The sequence below is a fragment of the Ovis aries genome, chromosome 3 (genome assembly GCF_016772045.2).
Source record: "Ovis aries strain OAR_USU_Benz2616 breed Rambouillet chromosome 3, ARS-UI_Ramb_v3.0, whole genome shotgun sequence".
Classification (NCBI taxonomy): domain Eukaryota; kingdom Metazoa; phylum Chordata; class Mammalia; order Artiodactyla; family Bovidae; genus Ovis; species Ovis aries.
Window position 1 is genome coordinate 218553925 of NC_056056.1, and position 20189 is coordinate 218574113.

General features: G+C 45.8%; 1 protein-coding gene across 1 annotated transcript; it reads right to left on the bottom strand.

The window, feature by feature from the left end:
• Nucleotides 1-1996: 1996 nt before the first annotated feature.
• SNU13 (small nuclear ribonucleoprotein 13) lies at nucleotides 1997-12354 on the bottom strand. Its single transcript, XM_004007019.5, has 3 exons — nucleotides 12224-12354; nucleotides 4138-4258; nucleotides 1997-3216 (listed from the first exon to the last, which is right to left on the bottom strand). The coding sequence occupies exons 1-3, from the start codon at nucleotides 12224-12226 to the stop codon at nucleotides 2954-2956; spliced, it is 387 nt and encodes a 128-aa protein (XP_004007068.2). The 5' UTR covers nucleotides 12227-12354; the 3' UTR covers nucleotides 1997-2953.
• Nucleotides 12355-20189: the final 7835 nt, after the last annotated feature.

The window sequence follows — 20189 nt, forward strand, 5'->3', positions numbered from 1 at the left end:
CAAGCTGGTGAGAAGGCAACCTGGAGAGTCCCAGGCTTTTCTGTGCACGCCTGCAGGCCCGTAGGGTCCTTTTCGAAACTCTGTCCTGTTTACAAAATGGAGAGAAGAGTTCAAGGGTCAAACAAAACATGGGTAACGTGAATGATGTTAGAAAAATAACCACTGAGGTCTGTGATAAAGACCAATTGTGTGATCTCTGTTTCTCTGTAGATTAATGATGCTTGCCTTCTCTGCTGTTGAGCTCCTAGGAGAAAAACCATCATGTCCAAACATAATTTGGTTGGGCTCTTGTAAGCCCACAAGTCATTTAGTAGATTTACATCTTGGCTCCATCACACACATACAAATGACAGTAGGCAATTTACTTCTCGTTTTCAAGTCTCAGTTTACTGATAAGAATAATAAGGCGGAATAATGAAAATAAGAAAACACGTAAATGGACAAAGTGCTCAAAAGGCACAAACTTACCGAATTTCTTAAGACTGCAAACATGCTTCAGTCCAGCAGGTGGTGGTGACGCACGGCCACTGAGCAAAAATGGCCTGCGCGTGCACGCCGCAAACCTGGCGCCGAGAGCGCGCGGTGATGGGAGGAACGGGGAGGTGCACCTGCCTGAGTGGCAGTCCGCAGAGGCAGGTGGGGGCGGGGCTGCTGGAGAGAACTGCTGCGTCTGTGCTCGTGTGTATATGCCTCCAGGCCCAATGCAGAGGGGACATCTCTTTTAATGTCTTATTAAAAGGGTAGAAGCAAAGCAGGACCATGAAATCTGGGAGAGCCTGGTCATCTACTTCTCCGTTGCCTTCAAACAAAATTCCAGCCTCAAGTCCGTTTGAGAGGGAAACACACACCTATTATAATGGACCAGGAGCTATGACAACTATCCAGCCTTTCTGGTTTGATCCCAAACCATCCCTGAGTGTATAATCTTCATTGTAACTGACTGTATCACACATGAAAGCCAGTCTTGCCTGAGGTTTACTCTGGACACTCATGCAGCTGGGACCTTCTCACCTGTAGGCCCTGCCAGCACTTCCGCATTCTTCATCACTAGAGCAATTCTGACATGGTCATATTGCTACTTTTTATTTTTTGGCTGCACTGGGTCTTCGTTGCTGCTTAAGGGCTTTCTCTAGTGGCCGTGCTGGGGGGCTACTCTCTAATTGTGGTGCACAGGCTTCTCGTGGTGGCTTCTCTTGTTGGCCAAGCATGGGCTTTAGAACACGCAGGCTCAGTAGTTGTGCAAGGGTTTACTACCCCCTGCCTCATGGTGAAGAAAATGGCAACCCACTCCAGTATTCTTGCCTGGAGAATCTCATGGACAGAGGAGCCTGGCAGGCTACAGTCCACAGGGTTGCAGAGTCAGACATGACTTAGCGACTATACCACCACCACCGCCACCTGCCTCGTGCAATGTGGGATCCCTAGCGGATCAGAGCTCGAACTTGCACCCCTGCATTAGCAGGTGGAGTCTTAACCACTGGATCGCCAGGAAATTCCAGAGGTTGGATTACTTCATCCCCCTTCACCCCTAAATTATTTCAGTCTTTTACGGTATGACACATAAAGATACATATGCTGGACTGAGCCCAAGAAGATTACTAGCCCAGTAGGAACAGAACAGGTTTTAGCACAACAGGGCAGTTTTAGCTTCCCTAGGAACCCACTGCTGGAGTGGTTACATTCTAGTGGGTAAAGGCCAGGTTTGCTGCTAAACATTCTACATTCTAAGCATACAGGGCAGGCTCCTATAGGAATAGATTATCCAACCAAAAATATCAACAGTGCTGAAGTTGAGAAATCCTCTTCCAGAGTGACAGCGACACCTCAATGATTAAGTCTGAATATTCTGAACCGCCAGAAATCATCTGGAAGTGACGGCTTTTGCACAGCTTCCTGGTGAAAACTGAGAAACTACGAGAAACTATTAAGCACTCTAATGCTTCAATCAAGTATCAGCTGGACACCTACCAAGAATCACACTTTCTTTAAACTGGGATATGAATGTATGTATTCTTTATTAGGATGCTCACAAGAATGACACATTAGCACTGTCCTTCTGGTGGGACAGAGAATACACATCTGACCCACATCATAGCAGGAGACAGGCCCAGGGAACGGCTCTCAGAGCTGGTACAAGGGTCCACTGAAGAAACTGCCATTCAGCAAAGCGAGGATGCTTCCTGGATTCCACCATCTCTGCTGCAGCTTCCAGTCAGTCCTCTGTGATGGGCCCAGAATCCTCCATTCCAGAACCTCCTGCCGTGCCTCCAAGACCTAGGTCAAGTGGCCCATGAGTGAGTGAGTGGTCTCACTCACCCGGGTGCCTCTGGAATTTGGCAGCATGTCTCTTTGGTATGCTGCTGCCCCGTCACCCTCAGGGGGCAAAGGTGGGAGCTGGGGGGAATACATTACCAAAAGCAAACAGCAGGGTACATCAGCAACCGACACTTTGGGCATACACCCAACCACCTCACAGAACACATGCTTCCTCCCCAAATGACATATTACACCCTGCAGAGCAAAGGAAACCCCTCGATGATTCAGATACGTGTACAACGATCCTGTACGCCAGGAACGAGGGGTACAAGCAGACAGTTATGCCATCATGCCCTGCACAGTAGGAAGCAGGCACCTAAAAGCTGGAACCAATTCTCTATCTTGGCTCTTCCCTGCCTTTAAGTGGTGTTATCCAGCCTGTTCCACCTGTTCTGGGCATTAGTTCATTTTCTAAAAGGGAGAATAAGATGGCAGAGAGGAAGGGGAGATTAGGGGAGGGGCTGACAACCTGTAAAACAAGACAACAATACAAAAATGCAAAAACCAAACTGAGCATTAAAATACTTTATAACAACAGAAGGTATCTGGAAACACTACGTGCTAACAGACAATATGACACATAACTCGGGGTGGGGGTGCAGAGGAGTCAGCTGGGAGTGCGGCTGAGGCCACCGGCTTAGACCAAGAGCCTTTCGATGGACTGCTGGATGGACTGGATCTGCTGCTTCAGTTGTGAGCCCTCTTTGATGGTGACGGAGCAGGCGATGACAGGCCTGGAGACCCCGCAGGCTCGCCCCAGAGCCTGCTTGGAGCGCACGAACACATAGGGCACGTTCTTGTCCTCACACAGCAGCGGGAGGTGCAGGATGATCTCCAAGGGCTCCGCATCTGCAGCCATCACGATGAACTCAGAGATGCCTCTGTTGAGGGTTTTGGTGGCTGCGGAGAGAAAGACATGAAGTCAACAGGTGATGCGGGCTGGGGCAGGGAAGGCACAACAAAGCAATTTCCAAGGAAAAGAAAACAGGGGCAAGAAAAATGGGCAGAAATGTCCAGGACTAGGCAATTCTCTGTCCCACAGTGGCCCTGGGAGGAGACAGGGAGCCAAGCATCAAATCTCCAATGCCTTCCTCAAACTCTACATCAAACCCGTCAGTTCTGTCAAAACGCACTCTAAATCCTAAAAAGAGCCCTTCTGTTCCTGTCCTCTGCCACCACACTCCCCGAGCTTCACCAGCAGGAAGCAGTGCAGTGCGGCACTTCTCCAGCCCCGTGACCAAGGATCAGGAGTCCCCATCTTGATCTGCCAGGATCAATACTTTGGAAAGCTCACACCATGTGCAACTCACCAAGCAAACTCAACACCCCTAAGCACTGTTCAAATCCTTATCATCTTATTTAACTTACACTTTTATTTCTGGCTGTTCCAGTCTTCCTTGCTGCTTGGGCTTTTCTCTAGTTGTGGGAAGCAGGGGCTACTCTCTTAGTGGTGGTGTGCGGGCTTCTCACTGCAGTGCCTTCTCTTGCTGAGCAGCACAGGCTCAACAGTCGTGGCACAAGGCTTAGATGCTCAGCTGCGTGTGGGATCTTCCCAGACCAGGGTTCTAACTGTGTCTCCTGCATTGGTGAGTGGATTCTTTACCACTGAGCTACCAGTGAAACCCCCTCAAATGCTTATCCGTGACTGCTTATCTCTATGACCCAGTGCTAGCCCGCAGGCCACACACGCTGCTGCTCCCCATGGTGGGCCTAATCAAAAGCACCCAGCCCTCTTTCCACCTTGGAAATCTAGGCCAGACCCCAGACAGGGATGGTGCTGTTAACACTCCTCTGCTGTTGACCATCCTCTGGTTGCCTTACCCTCATTGGCTCCTTTTCGAAGCTGCTTGTAGTTACATGACTGCTGAACAAGGTCCAGTAGTTTCTTGGTGAGGTGGGCATCTGCAAGAGGGTAGGCCTTTGGATTGACGTCAGCCTCGGTCTGTTGCAGGGAAATCAAAGCACGAGTCAAACTGAACCAGAAGTTGTTCCAGACAAGTCACAAAGAACTTCAACCAAAAGCTGAGAGGGACAATACGGAGCTTCCCTACTTCCCTGCGCTCAAACACACACATTTAATTTATTTACTGAACCTAAACAAGTATAATTTATAGAAACCCAGCACAAAGTTCTATTTCCTTTATATTTGAATCTTCAGTTTTCAGTAAGAATCCTGGTTTCCAAAACATCAAAGTATTTTCTCATTTATTCTACCCTGCAATTCACATAAGATAGTTTCAGAGTTGCTATACCAATACTACCTCCATCAACTATAAACCCACCGAGGTCAAAATTTCCTTTTAATCTTACAATATATCCAACTAAAACCATCCAGTCAGAGTACTATATTCAAAAGTTATTCAAACTATATTTTACCTTATGGCTATCAATCTGATATACAATGAAGGTTCCTTTGGAGTAAAAGGCAAATTTGGCCTTGGAATGAAGAATGAAGCAGGGCAAAGACTAATAGAGTTTTGCCAAGAAAACGCACTGGTCATAGCAAACACCCTCTTCCAACAACACAACAGAAGTCTCTATACATGGACATCACCAGATGGGCAACACCGAAATCAGATTGATTATATTCTTTGCAGCCAAAGATGCAGAAGCTCTATACAGTCAGCAAAAACAAGACCAGGAGCTGACTGTGGCTCAGATCATGAACTCCTTATTACCAAATTCAGACTTAAATTGAAGAAAGTAGGGAAAACTGCTAGACCATTCAGGTATGACCTAAATCAAATCCCTTATGATTATTCAGTGAAAGTGAGAAATAGATTTAAGGGCCTAGATCTGATAGATAAGAGTGCCTGATGAACTATGGACGGAAGTTCGTGACATTGTACAGGAGACAGGGATCAAGACCATCCCCATGGAAAAGAAATGCAAAAAAGCAAAATGGCTGTCTGGGGAGGTCTTACAAATAGCTGTGAAAAGAAGAGAAGCGAAAAGCAAAGGAGAAAAGGAAAGATATAAGCATCTGAATGCAGAGTTCCAAAGAATAGCAAGAAGAGATAAGAAAGCCTTCTTCAGCGATCAATGCAAAGAAATAGAGGAAAACAACAGAATGGGAAAGACTAAAGATCTCCTCAAGAAAATTAGATACCAAGGGAATATTTCATGCAAAGATGGGCTTGATAAAGGACAGAAATGGTATGGACCTAACAGAAGCAGAAGATATTAAGAAGAGGTGGCAAGAATACACGGAAGAAAAAGATCTTCACGACCCAGATAATCACGATGGTGTGATCACTCATCTAGAGCCAGACATCTTGGAATGTGAGGTCAAGTGGGCCTTAGAAAGCATCACTACGAACAAAGCTAGTGGCGGTGATGGAATTCCAGTTGAGCTATTTCAAATCCTGAAAGATGATGCTGTGAAAGTGCTGCACTCAATATGCCAGCAAATTTGGAAAACTCAGCAGTGGCCACAGGACTGGAAAAGGGCAGTTTTCATTCCAATCCCAAAGAAAGGCAATGCCAAAGAATGCTCAAACTACCACACAACTGCACTCATCTCACATGCTAGTAAAGTAATGCTCAAAATCCTCCAAGCCAGGCTTCAGCAATACGTGAACCGTGAACTTCCTGATGTTCAAGCTGGTTTTAGAAAAGGCAGAGGAACCAGAGATCAAAGTGCCAACATCCGCTGGATCATGGAAAAAGCAAGAGAGTTCCAGAAAACATCTATTTCTGCTTTATTGACTATGCCAAAGCCTTTGACTGTGTGGATCACAATAAACTGTGGAAAATTCTGAGAGAGATGGGCATACCAGATCACCTGACCTGCCTCTTGAGAAATCTGCATGCAGGTCAGGAAGCAACAGTTAGAACTGGACATGGAACAACAGACTGGTTCCAAATAGGAAAAGGAGTACATCAAGGCTGTATATTGTCACCCTGCTTATTTAACTTATATGCAGAGTACATCATGAGAAATGCTGGACTGGGAGAAACACAAGCTGGAATCAAGATTGCCGGGAGAATTATCAATAACCTCAGACATGCAGATGGCACCACTCTCATGGCAGAAAGTGAAGAGGAACTAAAAAGCCTCTTGATGAAAGTGAAAGAGCAGACAGAAAAAGTTGGCTTAAAGCTCAACATTCAGAAAATGAAGATCATGGCATCCAGTCCCATCACTTCATAGGAAATAGATGGGGAAACAGTGGAAACAGTGTCAGACTTTATTGTTTTGGGCTCCAAAATCACTGCAGATGGTGACTGCAGCCATGAAATTAAAAGATGCTTACTCCTTGGAAGAAAAGTTATGACCAACCTAGATAGCATATTCAAAAGCAGAGACATTACTTTGCTAAGGCCCATCTAGTCAAGGCTATGGTTTTTCCAGTAGTCATGTATGGATGTGAGAGTTGGACTGTGAAGAAGGCTGAGCGCAGAAGAACTGATGCTTTTGAACTGTGGTGTTGGAGAAGACTCTTGAGAGTCCCTTGGACTGTAAGGAGGTCCAACCAGTCCATTCTGAAGGAGATCAGCCCTGGGATTTCCTTGGAAGGAATGATGCTAAAGCTGAAAGTCCAGGCAGGAGGAGAAGGGGACCATAGAGGATGAGATGGCTGGATGGCATCACTGACTCGATGGATGTGAGTCTGAGTGAACTCTGGGAGTTGGTGATGGACAGGGAGGCCTGGTGTGCTGCGATTCATGGGGTCGCAAAGAGTAGGACACGACCGAACGACTAAACTGAACTGTGGCAACCAGGAGGAGAAGGCAATGGCAACCCACTCCAGTACTCTTGCCTGGAAAATCCCACAGACCCAGGAGCCCTGTAGGCTGCAGTCCATGGGGTCGCACAGAGTCGGACACGACTCAAGCGACTTAGCAGCAGCGGCAACGAAGGGAGAATACTATATATTTGATATTAATGAATTATTAAATTTGGGGGTATTGTAGTGGCATCGAAGTTGTTGAAATTTCTCATTTTACAGACGCATGCTGTAATACCTATAGATAAAATGCAACCCCATTGGATCCATTGCAAAATAACACGCATATAAAACAGACTCGGTGGTGCCTCGCCTATTCCATTTCTCCTACCCTATTTTCACCTCTCGACTTTTTTTTTATTAATTTCTCATTTGCTTTCCTTGTGATTCTTTTTACAAATATGTATTTTATTATATACACAACCTGGGTGCAGCCCACATTACCATTCCCGAGCATCGAGCAGTTTGCCAGCAGTGATGCGGTCTAACCCTGGGTTTGGAAGCTGGACTGCGGCACGCAGCTTGTGGCACGCGGTGACCCATGGGCAATGGCCCAGTGGATATACTCACCATGTTGAATCCGCCTTGATCGTCTCCTGCCTGATCCCCCAAGAGCTTGGAAGCGACCCCCCAACCCACCGCCGCAGAGGAACTAGAAGTGAAGTCAGCGGAAGTGACGTCGAGAACCTGCTCGGACCCGGAAGCCTGGTCCCACACACCAACACAACACACTGGGTCAATCTGTCATGGTACCAGGGTGATGAGAAATTAGAGGAAGTTCGAGACTTCCCCGGTGGGTCAGACGGTTAAGCGTCTGTCTACAATGAGGGAGACCCGGGTTTGATCCCTGGGTCGGGAATATCCCCTGAGAAGGAAATAGCAATCCACTCCAGTACTATTGCCTGGAAAATTCCATGGACAGAGGAGCCTGGTAGGCTACAGTCCATGGGGTTGGAAAGAGTCGGACATGACTGAGCGACTTCACTTTCGAGATGTTTCATGAAGTGGGAAAGATCTCTAATTATTTGCTCTTCTTCATACAGCCAGGTGGCTCAGTGGTGAAGAATCTGCCTGCAATGCAGGAGACTCAAGAGATGCGGGTTCAATCCCTGGGTCAGGAAGATCCCTTAGAAGAGGAAATGGCAAGCCACTCTAGTAGTCTTGCTTGGAAAATCCCATGGACAGAGGAGCCTGGTGGGCTATATGCTTCTTTGTTAGAGTCCGACATGGCCAAGCGACTAACAGTGACTGAGCAGGCACATACATTCTATAATCAGCTTTTTCAAATTCTACCAAAAAAAAAAAAGAAAGAAAGAAAGAAAAAGAAAAAGCCTGCTGGGACAGCATTGATTTGTAGATTTAAAGTAATCCCAGTTAGGATAAAACACCTTTAAGATACAGAATCTGTCAAACCAGTTAAGCATATATATTTACTTAACTCTTTAGTGCTTTTAAATAAAGCTTTATAATTTCTCCAAAAGTCTTAGTATCTTTTAGATTTACTCAGATATTTCAGCTTAAGAAAATTCACCCTATTCCTTAATATTTTAAGAACTTTTATAAATGAATTGGCACTGAATTCTATCATATTTTTTGTATGAGATGGATCAGTTAAGACTTTTCTCCTTTATCCTTAAAGTTTTTCTAGTGTTGGTTGCACAAGGTTGTAAATGTAAGAACCACCACTGAGTTATACACTTATTTTTTTTCTACTACACACTTGTTTTTAAAATTGATGCATAACTGACCTATGATATTATGTTAGTTCCAGGCGCACAACACTGTTATTTGATATTTCTATACAAACTGATCACCACTGACTTACACACTAAAGAGCAGAACTTTATGGTATGAAATTGTCTCAATAAAGCTATTGTTTAAAGTAGGTGTAGTGGCTCAGATGCCACAATGCAGGAGGCCAGGGTTCAATCCCTGGGTCAGCAAGATCGCTTGGAGAATGGGATGGCTACCCACTCTAGTATTCTTGCCTGGAGAATTCCATGGACAGAGAAGGCTGGTGGACCATAGTCCATGGAGTTTCAAGAGTCAGACAGGACTCAGCACCTAACACTTAAAATTTTTCCATGTTAAAAAAGTTTTAGTTAGAAAAACAAAACTTTAGTTTTTCTTACTGAATTATAATTAACATACAATATTAACTTTGTTTCTTTACTATTATTCAGCCCCCCTACTTCTACGTTAATTCGTTTTGATTCTATTTTTTTCAGGTATTTGTTCCTCTAAGTTTCTATATTTATAGATATCACATTGCTTGTATTTTCTTGATTAATCTCATCAGAGGGGACTTTTCAAATACTCTTCTGATTCTGTCCACCTTACAACAAGATACATTTTCTGTTTCAGTAATTTCTGCTTTTCTTTCATGTTATTTTGTCCTTTTGATATTTTCCTAGCTTTTTAGTGGCCCCCCCATCTTAGGTTCCAATACTTTAGTTGTATGCTACATACTCTGATATTTGGTATTTCCATTATTGTTCAGTTCTGTTTTCAAATTTCCCTTATTACTTTCAATTTGACCCATGAGTTCTTTACATCTTCTTTACACTTTGTTTCTATGTCATCTGCATTTTAGTTGAGAGAATATGGTCTATATTGTTATCAATCTTTATCTTCTATAATTGATGGGTGCAGTATTCACTGGTTTCACTACCACCACTAGATCCACGTTTATTCATAGTGTTATTCACATCTTCTATTTCCATACTGATGTTTTGGCTTCACAATCAATTAAATGCTACATAACTGCATATCTATTTCTTCTTGTAATTATGTCATCCTCATTTTACTTGTACTTTCTTTCTTTCCAGTGTCGTGTACCCACCCACCCCCGCCATTTTCCACTCTAGTGATTTGGAGTTATCTTTATTTTTTTGATGGCTACTGAGAAATCACAACTTATGTTTTTAACTCATCAAAATCTAACGCTCACCAATAACGTCACAATTAAGAACCGCCTCTTAAACAGATAAGTTCCCAGAAACACTTTAATTCCTATCACTCCTCATAAATATACTTTTTAAAATGCCAAGATATTTTTACTGTAGCTTCCAATCACCCATCTCTGGGAACTAGGATTCTCATCTCTTAATAAACATCAAAGGCATAAAAGGGGAAGACTTCAGGAGATCCACTATGATCATCGGTCCCAACACTTCATAGCAAACAAATGGGGAAACAACGGCAACAGTGACAGACTATTTTCTTGGGCTCCAAAATCACTGCAGATGGTGACTGCAGCCACCAAATTAAAAGACGCTTGCTCCTTGGAAGAAACTGAAGTGAGTCACTCAGTTGTGTTCAACTCTTTGTGATCCCGTACAGTCCATGGATTTCTCTAGGCCAGAATACTGGAGTGGGTAGTCTTTCCCTTCTCCAGGGAATCTTCCCAACCCAGGTCTCCTGCATTGTAGGCAGATTCTGAAAAGCTATGACCAACCTAGACAGCATATTAAAAAGCAGAGACATTACTTTGTCAACAAACGTCTGTCTAGTCAAAGCTATGGTTTCTCCAGTAGTCATGTATGGATGTGAGAGTTGGCCCATAAAGAAAGCTGAGCCCCAAGGAATCAATGCTTTTGAATTGTGGCGTTGGAGAAGGCTCTTGAGAGTTCCTTGGACTGCAAGGAGATCAAACCAGTCAATCCTAAAGGAATCAGTCCTGAATATTCATTGGAAGGACCGATGCTGAAGTCCAATACTTTGGCCACCAGATGCAAAGGACTCACTGGAAAAGACCCTGGTGCTGGGAACGATTGAAGGCAGGAGGAGAAGGGGACAACAGAGGATGAGATGGTTGGATGGCATCACCAACTGGATGGATAAGAGTTTGAGCAAGCTCTGGAAGTTGGTGATGGACAGGGAAGCCTGGCCTATTGCAAGTCCATGGGGTAGCAAAGAGCTGGATACGGCTGAGCACCTGAACTGAACTGAAAGAGGAGTCACTTTCTTGGTTTAATAAAAGTCAACAACAACGACAACAAAAGTTCCACTCAATTTTAAAGCCAAACCACCGACCTTATAAATAGCAACTGAAACTTGCTTAGGGTGTATTTATTCACCTTTTAATTTTTCCAAGGGTTAATTAAATGAGTGAATGAATGAAATCTTACTGCTAGACAACTTTAACCCGTAGCTTGATGTCTTTGTTCTCCTCATACACCAGACAGCCAAAACCTGCAAGTTTTGATTTGACAACAAATACTGCATGCTCACTCTCTCCATACCAGGCGCAAAGGCAATTAAATGTATTATTAAACTGAGACCACCTGATTCCAAAACTATTCAAGGAACTCCGAAAAATGAGCACTAGTTTAGAAGGTTCAAGTTCTAGACTCAGCGAATACCAACCTCAAAATGGGGGTGGGGCAGCAGGGAAGATATCCATTGGGATCCAAGAACCGTTAAAAGGATTAAACCTCATTATGAAAGTCGAATTGTTTTTGCAAACTCTTCCCTCCTTACTAAGTGCCGACCAAAACTAGGTACCAAGGCACACGATCTGATTAAAAAGTTGAGACCATCAAGAGTTTTAGAGGAGCCCCGCACGTGGTGCTACCAGGACTTTTGATTTCTGAGGTTACCGCCTCGCAGGAGGAATCTTTCCTGCATTCCAGGCTGGGGTTCCCTCCAAACGCAGGCTCCAAACGCCAAAGGCCCCTTTAATCCCTGGCACACGTAACTTGCGACAGGCACTAGGCGCAGACCCAAGGAGATATCCTTCTCCTGAACCTCAGCATTGGGAAAGTGGAGCTGGGGAGGTTGATCCAAACCCAGGGTTCCACATCATCCTCTAGCGACCCCTCCAAAAGAAATATAAAACCAATAAAATCAAAATTTCTCATTCGACTTTCTACTCTGTCCCACGTGGGTTGGTCCGTTTCTCCCAGGCCAGGCTATGCCCTCTCTCCGCTCACCAGAGGCCTTCGGCCAGGAGCACTAACTGCTGACAGACGCTCCATCACAGAATCCGGGACTCATCTCTAGCGTTCTAACCTCGGATCGGGAGAAAAGACAGTGCTTGGGGTTACTCGGCCGTCCGAGCTCGAACCCCTCACCGAGCCGGCGAGACCGCGCATGTTCTAAGCCGACAAGCTAGTGAGAGAACAGAACCCCGAGTCTCCCACTTCCTGGCTCTTCAACCAGGCGCACGCACTCACCATGGCTGCGGTTCAGTGGTACCGTCCCTCCTCAAGAAGCACAGGCGACGTCAGAAAAGAACTTTCCGCCGAGAAAAGTCGCAGGGAAGAAGTGGAAATGGCCGCTCGCGGCCGGAAGCGGAAATGACGTTAGAAAGAGGGCGGCTCTCCCCTTAAAGGACACCAGCGCGGAACGACTTCAGTTCTGGGGGAGGGACCGCCTTTGCCGTAGTTTTAGTGTCGTTCTGTTACCGGTTATTGGCAGGAACAGGGAGTTCAATATCCAAAATATAACACACCAAAACAAAGAATTTTAATGGTGTCATTCCATTGCTAGTTTATTTTGTAGCACATTTATGTGATTTTAATATCATTTTTTTAACTCTACGTGGTAGTAAAGGAATGGTATGGAGATAGTAGTTGATAATCCTAAATGTTTTCCTTCATATTCAGATATCTTTGTTAAATTTTCTGGTGAAGTGTGGAGTCCACCAGAAGTGGAATCCACCGAGTAGGGAATTCAGTGGAGTAGGGAATTCTTCCGGTTTGGGAATGGAGGTTGAGTTTCTGGCAGGTTGGGTTTGGAGATGTCTAGGACAACCCACTTTCTTCCTGCCCCGCATGCTGCTTTTTCCCTGTGCTGCTCCGAAGTTCCACTATTTAAAGCTAGACTCATGCCTCATCACCTGTAAGAGGTCCTCCTGGATCCCTCACCACCTCCAAAAAGTTCTCCTGGATCTTTAATAGCCCTTACTCCTGTCTCTTCCCAAGACACCAGGCATGTCTTGGGACCATTTGGATCTAGCCAAAAGTAGACCGTAAGGGGTCAGTTCCAGGTATTTCGTTTGGAAACCTAGAAGTAGAGATCCATCAGGGCACTTGGGACTGATGAAGTGCAGCTCTTTAACTTCACAGATACTGAGGCCCAGAGTGGGTACGTGCTTGTCCAAAGTCACCTAACGACACAATGGCAGAAGCCAGAACCCGACCCTGGGATTTTTGGCTTTCAGCTTGGGTTACTTCCACCACATCTGGTTACTATGCTTGAAAAGCCAGCTGGATAGATTTGAAGTGGCTCCAGGGTTGAACTTTTATTACATGAAAAATCCCATCAGACTTCATCCATGAAGTCTATGACATCCACAAATCTATGACTTGTCAAATAATAAAATTTGTCTCCAAATTAAGAAATTCCCACTGATGACTCCTGTTAAAGAGGAGAACCTGTGATTTGGACCCTGCTCCTCATCTTCCTTGGATGCAGTTTTATATTTCCATGTTTGTTTGTTTTTAATATTTATTTGGCTGCACCAGGTCTTGGTCAGGGCTTTCCTTGTGGCTCAGCTGGTAAAAAATCGGCCTGAAATGCGGGAGACTTGGATTTGATCCCTGGGTTGGGACGATCCCCTGGAGAAGGGAAAGGCTACCCACTCCAGTATTCTGGCCTGGAGAATTCCATGGACTGTATAGTCCATGGGGTTGCAAAGAGTCGGACATGACTAGCGACTTTCACTTCACTTCAGGTCTTAGTTCTGGTATGTGGGATCTTCAGTTGTAACATTCGAGATCTAGTTTGCTGACCAGGGATCAGCCCGGCAGTACCCCTCTCCCCCTATGTTGGGGAACACAGAGTCTTAGCCACTGGACTACCTGGGAAGTCCCCATATTTGCATATTAATTGAACCTATCAACTACCGCTGGAGAAGAGTCTTGAGAGTCCTTAGTCTCAATCCTAAAAGAAATCAGTCCTGAATATTCATTGGAAGGCCTGATGATGAAGCTGAAGCTCCAATACTTTGGCCACCTGACTCATTGAAAAAGACCCTAATGCTGGGAAAGATTAAAGGCAGGAGGAGAAGGGGACGACAGAGGATGAGATGGTTGGATGGCATCATCCATTCCATGGACATGAGTTTGAGCAAACTCTGGGAGATAGCAAACGACAGGGAAGCCTCCCGTGCTGCAGTCCATGGGTCAAAGAGTCAGACACGACTGAGCGACTAAACAACAACAATCAGCTACCACTGTTGGGGGATGTATTATTCCTATTTACAGTCATAGGTGTCATTATCATTTGTTTTTTTGATGTCTTGCTTTATCGCAATTTCAAGTGGTTATTTGGCCCACCTGGCATCTTGGACCATTATATCCCAGATCTCCTAGTAATGACTGATAGGAGCTTGGTGTTTTTATGACTACGAGTAGTGAGACAGGAAACTCTACCTAATTAATTGTTTCCCAACTGTATAAAATCAACTCATTTTCCATGTTCTCATAGGACTAGCCCAGCCTTTCGTAGTTTGCTCTTTCCCTTACTAGTAAGTTAGTAAATGTTAACATATACTCAGAATCAGTTTGTCTGAGAAATTTGTCTTTTACCACGGTTCTGTGCTTAAAATCCTAAATGCTTGCCATGGCTTATGAGGCCTCTCTTCACTGGTTCTCCCCTTCTCATCCTCATGTTGCAGCTTCACCTTCTTTCTCTACCTTCTTCACCCTCCACCTTCTTTCTCTACCCTAAGCACACCCCAGTCTCCCCAAGCCCATCCTTCACCCTCTATCAGGAGTGATGTGCTGTGCTCTTCTGCTCAGCTGACTTGTGTTCATCGCCTCTTCAGTGAAGACTCCTTGATCACCCAGACCAGGTAATTGCCCCTGCTGGATGGACCCAGAAGCCCCCCGCAGTTCCCTCTGTAGCCCTCATTGACTCTGTGTTTATTCAGTGTTTGCCTTTCCAAACACACAGAGTGCTTTATGAGAGCAGGGCTTGAAGCTGCCTTGGACACTTTGGATACCTATCTTTTGGCACTGTGTCTGATCCAAAGGGCGTTCTTCTTTCACTTAGGGATCTTTGGTGACAAACAGGCTGAAAGGAATTTAGAAAAAGTCTCTGTAATGGTCAAACTTAGGTCACACCTCCACTCCTTAGCTATCCTGAGCCTGTGAAAAAGAATCAGCTATAACCTAGGGTAACGTTTAGCCTTTTCCAGAGGTCATGTATGGATGTGAGAGTTGGATTATAAAGAAAGCTGAGCACCAAAGAATTGATGCTTTTGAACTATGGTGCTGGAGAAGACTCTTGAGAGTCCCTTGGACTGCAAGGAGATCCAACCAGTCCATCCTAAAGGAGACCAGTCCCGGGTGTTCATTGGAAGGACTGATGCTGAGGCTGAAACTCCAATACTTTGGCCACCTCATGCCAAGAGTTGACTCATTGGAAAAGACCCTGATGCTGGGAGGGATTGGGGACAGGAGGAGAAGGGGACGACAGAGGATGAGATGGCTGGATGGCATCACCGCCTGAATGCACATGAGTTTGGGTGAACTCCAGGAGCTGGTGATGGACAGGGAGGCCTGGTGTGCTGCGATTCATGGGGTCACAGAGTTGGACACGACTGAGTGACTGAACTGAGTGTTTAGCCAAGATGCATTGTATGGTATATTGGGATTTTCTTGTGTTTTTTTAAACTTCATTTATTTATTTATGGCTGTGCTGGATCTTCATTACTGCACTTGGGCTTTCTCTAGTCGTGGCAAGCAGGAAGCTACTCTCTAGTTGCAGTGTGCAGGCTTCTCATTGCGGTGACCTCTCGTTGCAGAGCATGGCCTCTGGGGCATGTGGGCTTCAGTAGTTGCAGGGCAAGAGCTTAGTTGCCCCATGACATGTGAAATCCTCCCAGACCATGGATTGTGGAATCAGTGTCTCCTGCCTTGGCAGGCAGATTCCTAACCACTGGACTATGAGGGAAGTCCTGGGGCCTTAGAATAGAGAGATACTTTCCAAATGGCTGGTAAATAGGTGACACCCTTCTGCTGTAACCCCAGGGACCACTTTTGTGTGTACATGCTCACTTATGTCTGATTCTTTGTGACTCCCTGGACTGTAGTCCATGAGGTTCCTCTGTCCATGTGATTTTCCAGGCAAGGATTCTGGAGTGGGTTGCCATTTCCTCCTCCAGGGGATCTTCCCGACCCAGGGATCAAACTCTTATCTCTTGGGTCTCCTGCGTTGATAGGCAGATTCTTTACCACTGCACCATCTGGGAAGCCCCAGGGACGACTTACAACCTAGAAATTAAGGAGTTAAGGCCTGGCCCATTCTGATTGGCTGATGACCCTGCCTGCTCTGTTATTCAATATTTTGAACATAACCTTTGGGTGAAAGTCTTCAGGATAGCATTTATATTCCTATCAACACTGATCCTGAGTTGGGAAAGTAATCCCCCAACAAAAAAATCAGGATATGCTGGGTTGTTAAACAGGAACACATATGTTCGTTAGGGTGTTCATTAAGTGTTTGGTATTAGATACCTGAAGGACAAATGGATGAAAGTATCCTATAGGAAGAAAGAAATCCAACAGACTGCAGTTTCCATCCCTCCATCAACATGGGGGGAACATAATCTCTTCACTCCAGAGGGCAAGGTGTTTAAGTTCTTCTTCCTCTTAATTCCTTTTGGGCCGTTTCCCGGTGTTGTCCTCATCTATACTGTGGACATATAAGCCAGCTCTGATGTCACGTGCAGCAGCTGGAGCTAAGGCCGCAGCATCAGAAGCCTTTGTGAGGTGGCCTTAGTGACAGCGGTTCTGTGAGGCAGGGGGTACCCCACCCCGCAGTGGCTAGGTCAGCCGTATCAGCCCTGCCCTCCACCTCCAGAACACCACCTGCCTGACCTAAACCGTGTCATGTTGCTGCCCCTCCTGGGCGCCTGTGCTGTCGTGGGGCCGTTCCGGGGTCCTGAGTGGGAGCCGGTGCGGGGCCTGGTCTCTGAGGATCGCAGCTGCAGGGACCCTCGGTGCTGTGGCAACCTGCTTGTCCTCTGCCTCTTTCTGATCTGGCAGGTCCGGCACTACTGGCATCAGGTCACCAGGACCCACCGCAGCATGAGGAAGTTTATCAAGGTGAGGGGGTCCCACCCACCTCTTTCCCTCCACACCATGATTGTGTCAGTCATTTGTTATAGGGACCCTGTTCTATGCCCTGTGTACCAGAGGTGGATTCAGACTGAACTCTGATGAACTCAGAAAGAGCATTTTCTCGCCTCAAAGCCAGCAGTCACCCTGGACTTCTCTCTCCCTTATGCCACGTTTTCAATCCACCTGCAAGTCCTATGGGCTTTACTTGCAAACCATAGCTCAAATCTGATCATTTCTCAAACCCTCACCACATCCTTTTGCACTATAGGTACCACCTTCTGCCTGGTTCCTGCCTCCTCTCTCACCCAACCATGGAGCTCAGTGCTCCATGCAGCCAAGAGAATCAACTTCTGTCTCTTTTAAAAATTTTTCATCCAAGGATAATACATACATACAGATTATAAGTGTGTATTTTAATTTTTTTAAATTTTATTTATTTAAAAAATTTATCATCTCAACTATTTAATATACATATGTATATTTTGTATACTTATATGTACATATGTTGTATATTTATTTATTTGGGGCTGCATTGTGTCTTAGTTGTGGCATGCGGAATCTTTCACTGTGGTGTGCAGCCTCTTCATTGTGGTGCTTGGTTTTCTCTCTAGTTGCGATTCCCCGGGCTCAAGAGCCCCCCAGGCTCAGTAGTTGTGACAAGCAGGCTTAGTTGCCCTGCGGCATGTGGGAATCTTAGTTTCCCCAACCAGGGATCAAACCTGAGTCCCCTGCATTGGAAGGTGGATTCTTAACCACTGGACCACTAAGGAAGTCCCAGATTATAAGTGAATTTTTGCAAACTGAACACATCCAGGTGCAGCATTAGATTAAGAAAACAGACCACTACCAGCAGCTCAGAAGCTTGCAGACACCACTCCGCTGATTTCTAAAAGCATTAGACTGGTGTTGCCCATATGGCATCATGCAGTAAATATTCCTTTGCACCTGGTTTAGGCCTAACATTATGTTCATGAGAAAGAACAAACTTTTAAAAACAGATCATAACACTTTGCCACTCAAGACTTTGCAACAACTCATGGATATATTTCCAGTCAAACTCAGAACAAAATCTAACTCCTAACCACAACTCCAAAGCTTGGAATAATCTGTTCCGCATTTCTCTCTGACCTCATCTCCTTGCGCTGTCTTCCTCACGCACTCGTTCCATTCTGACCACACGGCCTCCTAGCTGTTCTTATACAAACGACCCTGTTCCATCCGCAGGGCCTTTGCATGAATGTCTCCTCACCTACAAGGTTCTTTCTTCAGATATCACTTGGTTTGTCCCTTGCTTCATTCAGGTCTCCAGTCAAACATCACCGCCTCTGAGAGGATTCTCTGACAAAAGGCGCTAACCCCATCCCCACTCTAGCTTTTATCTCCTTTAGAACACTTTTTGATACCTAACATCATGTTGTATACTTTGGTTATTGTGTTTCCAAGTCTGGAAGACAGCTCCCAACAAAGACTTTCTGTCTTGTGCATGCTGGTACATCCAGTACCTAGAACAGTGCGTGGCCTGGAATAAACTCTCTATCTTTCTTTCTTGAGTATTCTCTTTTCTATAAGTTTAATTAGTTAATTAACTTTGCTGTGCTGGGTCTTGGTTGCTGCATGAGGACTTAGGAGTGGGGATTACTCTCTCGTTGCGTTGTGTGGGCTTCTCATTGTGGTGGCTTGTTTTGTTTCAGAGCACAGGCTCTAGGCACACGGGCTTCAGAAGATGTGGTGCCCAGGCTCAGTTTCAGCCCGTGGGCTCTACAGCACAGGCTCAGCAGTTGTAGCGTAACAGCTTCGCTGTTCCTGTGGCATGTGGGATCTTCCCAGACCAGGGATCGAAGCCACATCCTCCGCACTGGCAGGCAGATCCCTATCCACTGTACCACCAGGGAAGTGTAAATGAATACTTTCTTGAATGACTATTTTCCTTAAGAGAAGTGACTCCCCATTTCCTGAACCCCAGCATCCTCATCTGGATAATGAGGATTACAGCCCTGATCTGTGAGGATTAGATGAGATAAAGTAAATACAAAGATTTTTACTTCTCTGTTCTTACCTACAGGTGCCACCGCAGAAGTGGGCAGTGCCCTCCATGAGACATGACACTTGTTTCAGACTGACCCCTGAATTCTTTCTCAGTCCTGGCAAGTTCAGGGGCCTGGATGCTCGTGCCCAACAACGGGCCCAAAGAAAGAGCAGGGAATACTGGAGGAGCCTCGAGGAATCATGGACCCAGTATCTGCTCTCTTGTCAGCACCCAAGTCACGCTTTACTGTGGGATGCCTACACCTCTTCTGATCACATCTTTTGTACCACCTCCTTTCCAAGCACCAGTATGCTACCTTGGGACAGTTCTTGGGAAGCATGGCAGGTACCCTGGTGTTATAGTGATGATCAGACTCACCTGATTTGCAAGCCACGGCCCCCTGCCCTGGACAGGTGCCAAAGGATGGAGCAGCTGTTGGTCCATCCCCAGGAAGAACTGGCACCACTGGAGCATATTGTCAGCATGAGATGCCACCCCACCTCCATGACCCCTCTCCCAAACCTCCCTTCAGCCCAGAGCTTGCCGTTTTGTTCCAGAGAGTTCCTACCGGTTCCTTCCAACCAACGAGTGGGAATGCCCACGTGGAAATCCTGGGGCTGCCCACAAGAGGCCTGCACACCAGGAACAGAAAACCGGACATTAAGTAGAGAGGCCAGTAGACAGACCCAGGCTCCAGGGTGGGCGAACCAGAGAGAGAGCAGAGGGGATGATGCTTGGGAAATTCAGGCATCTGGAAGGCAACTGCCAATAAACTTTGGGATGGAGGACATGGCAGAGGGTAAGGTCCTGGACTGGGGTAGCCAGAGACTAGTAATAAGTAAGGCTGTTGGTGAGATCTTGACACCATGGTGGGAGAAGCAGGACCAGGTGCAAGTTGAAAGTAGAGCTGAAATTCTAGAACTGTGGAAGAAAAGTCCGGGGGAGGCTGGAGGTGAGAATCTTCCTGAAACCCAGGCATGTAGAGGAGAGAAAGTAGAACAGTTAAGATGTAAAATTGATGCAGAGACCCAAACACAAATGTGG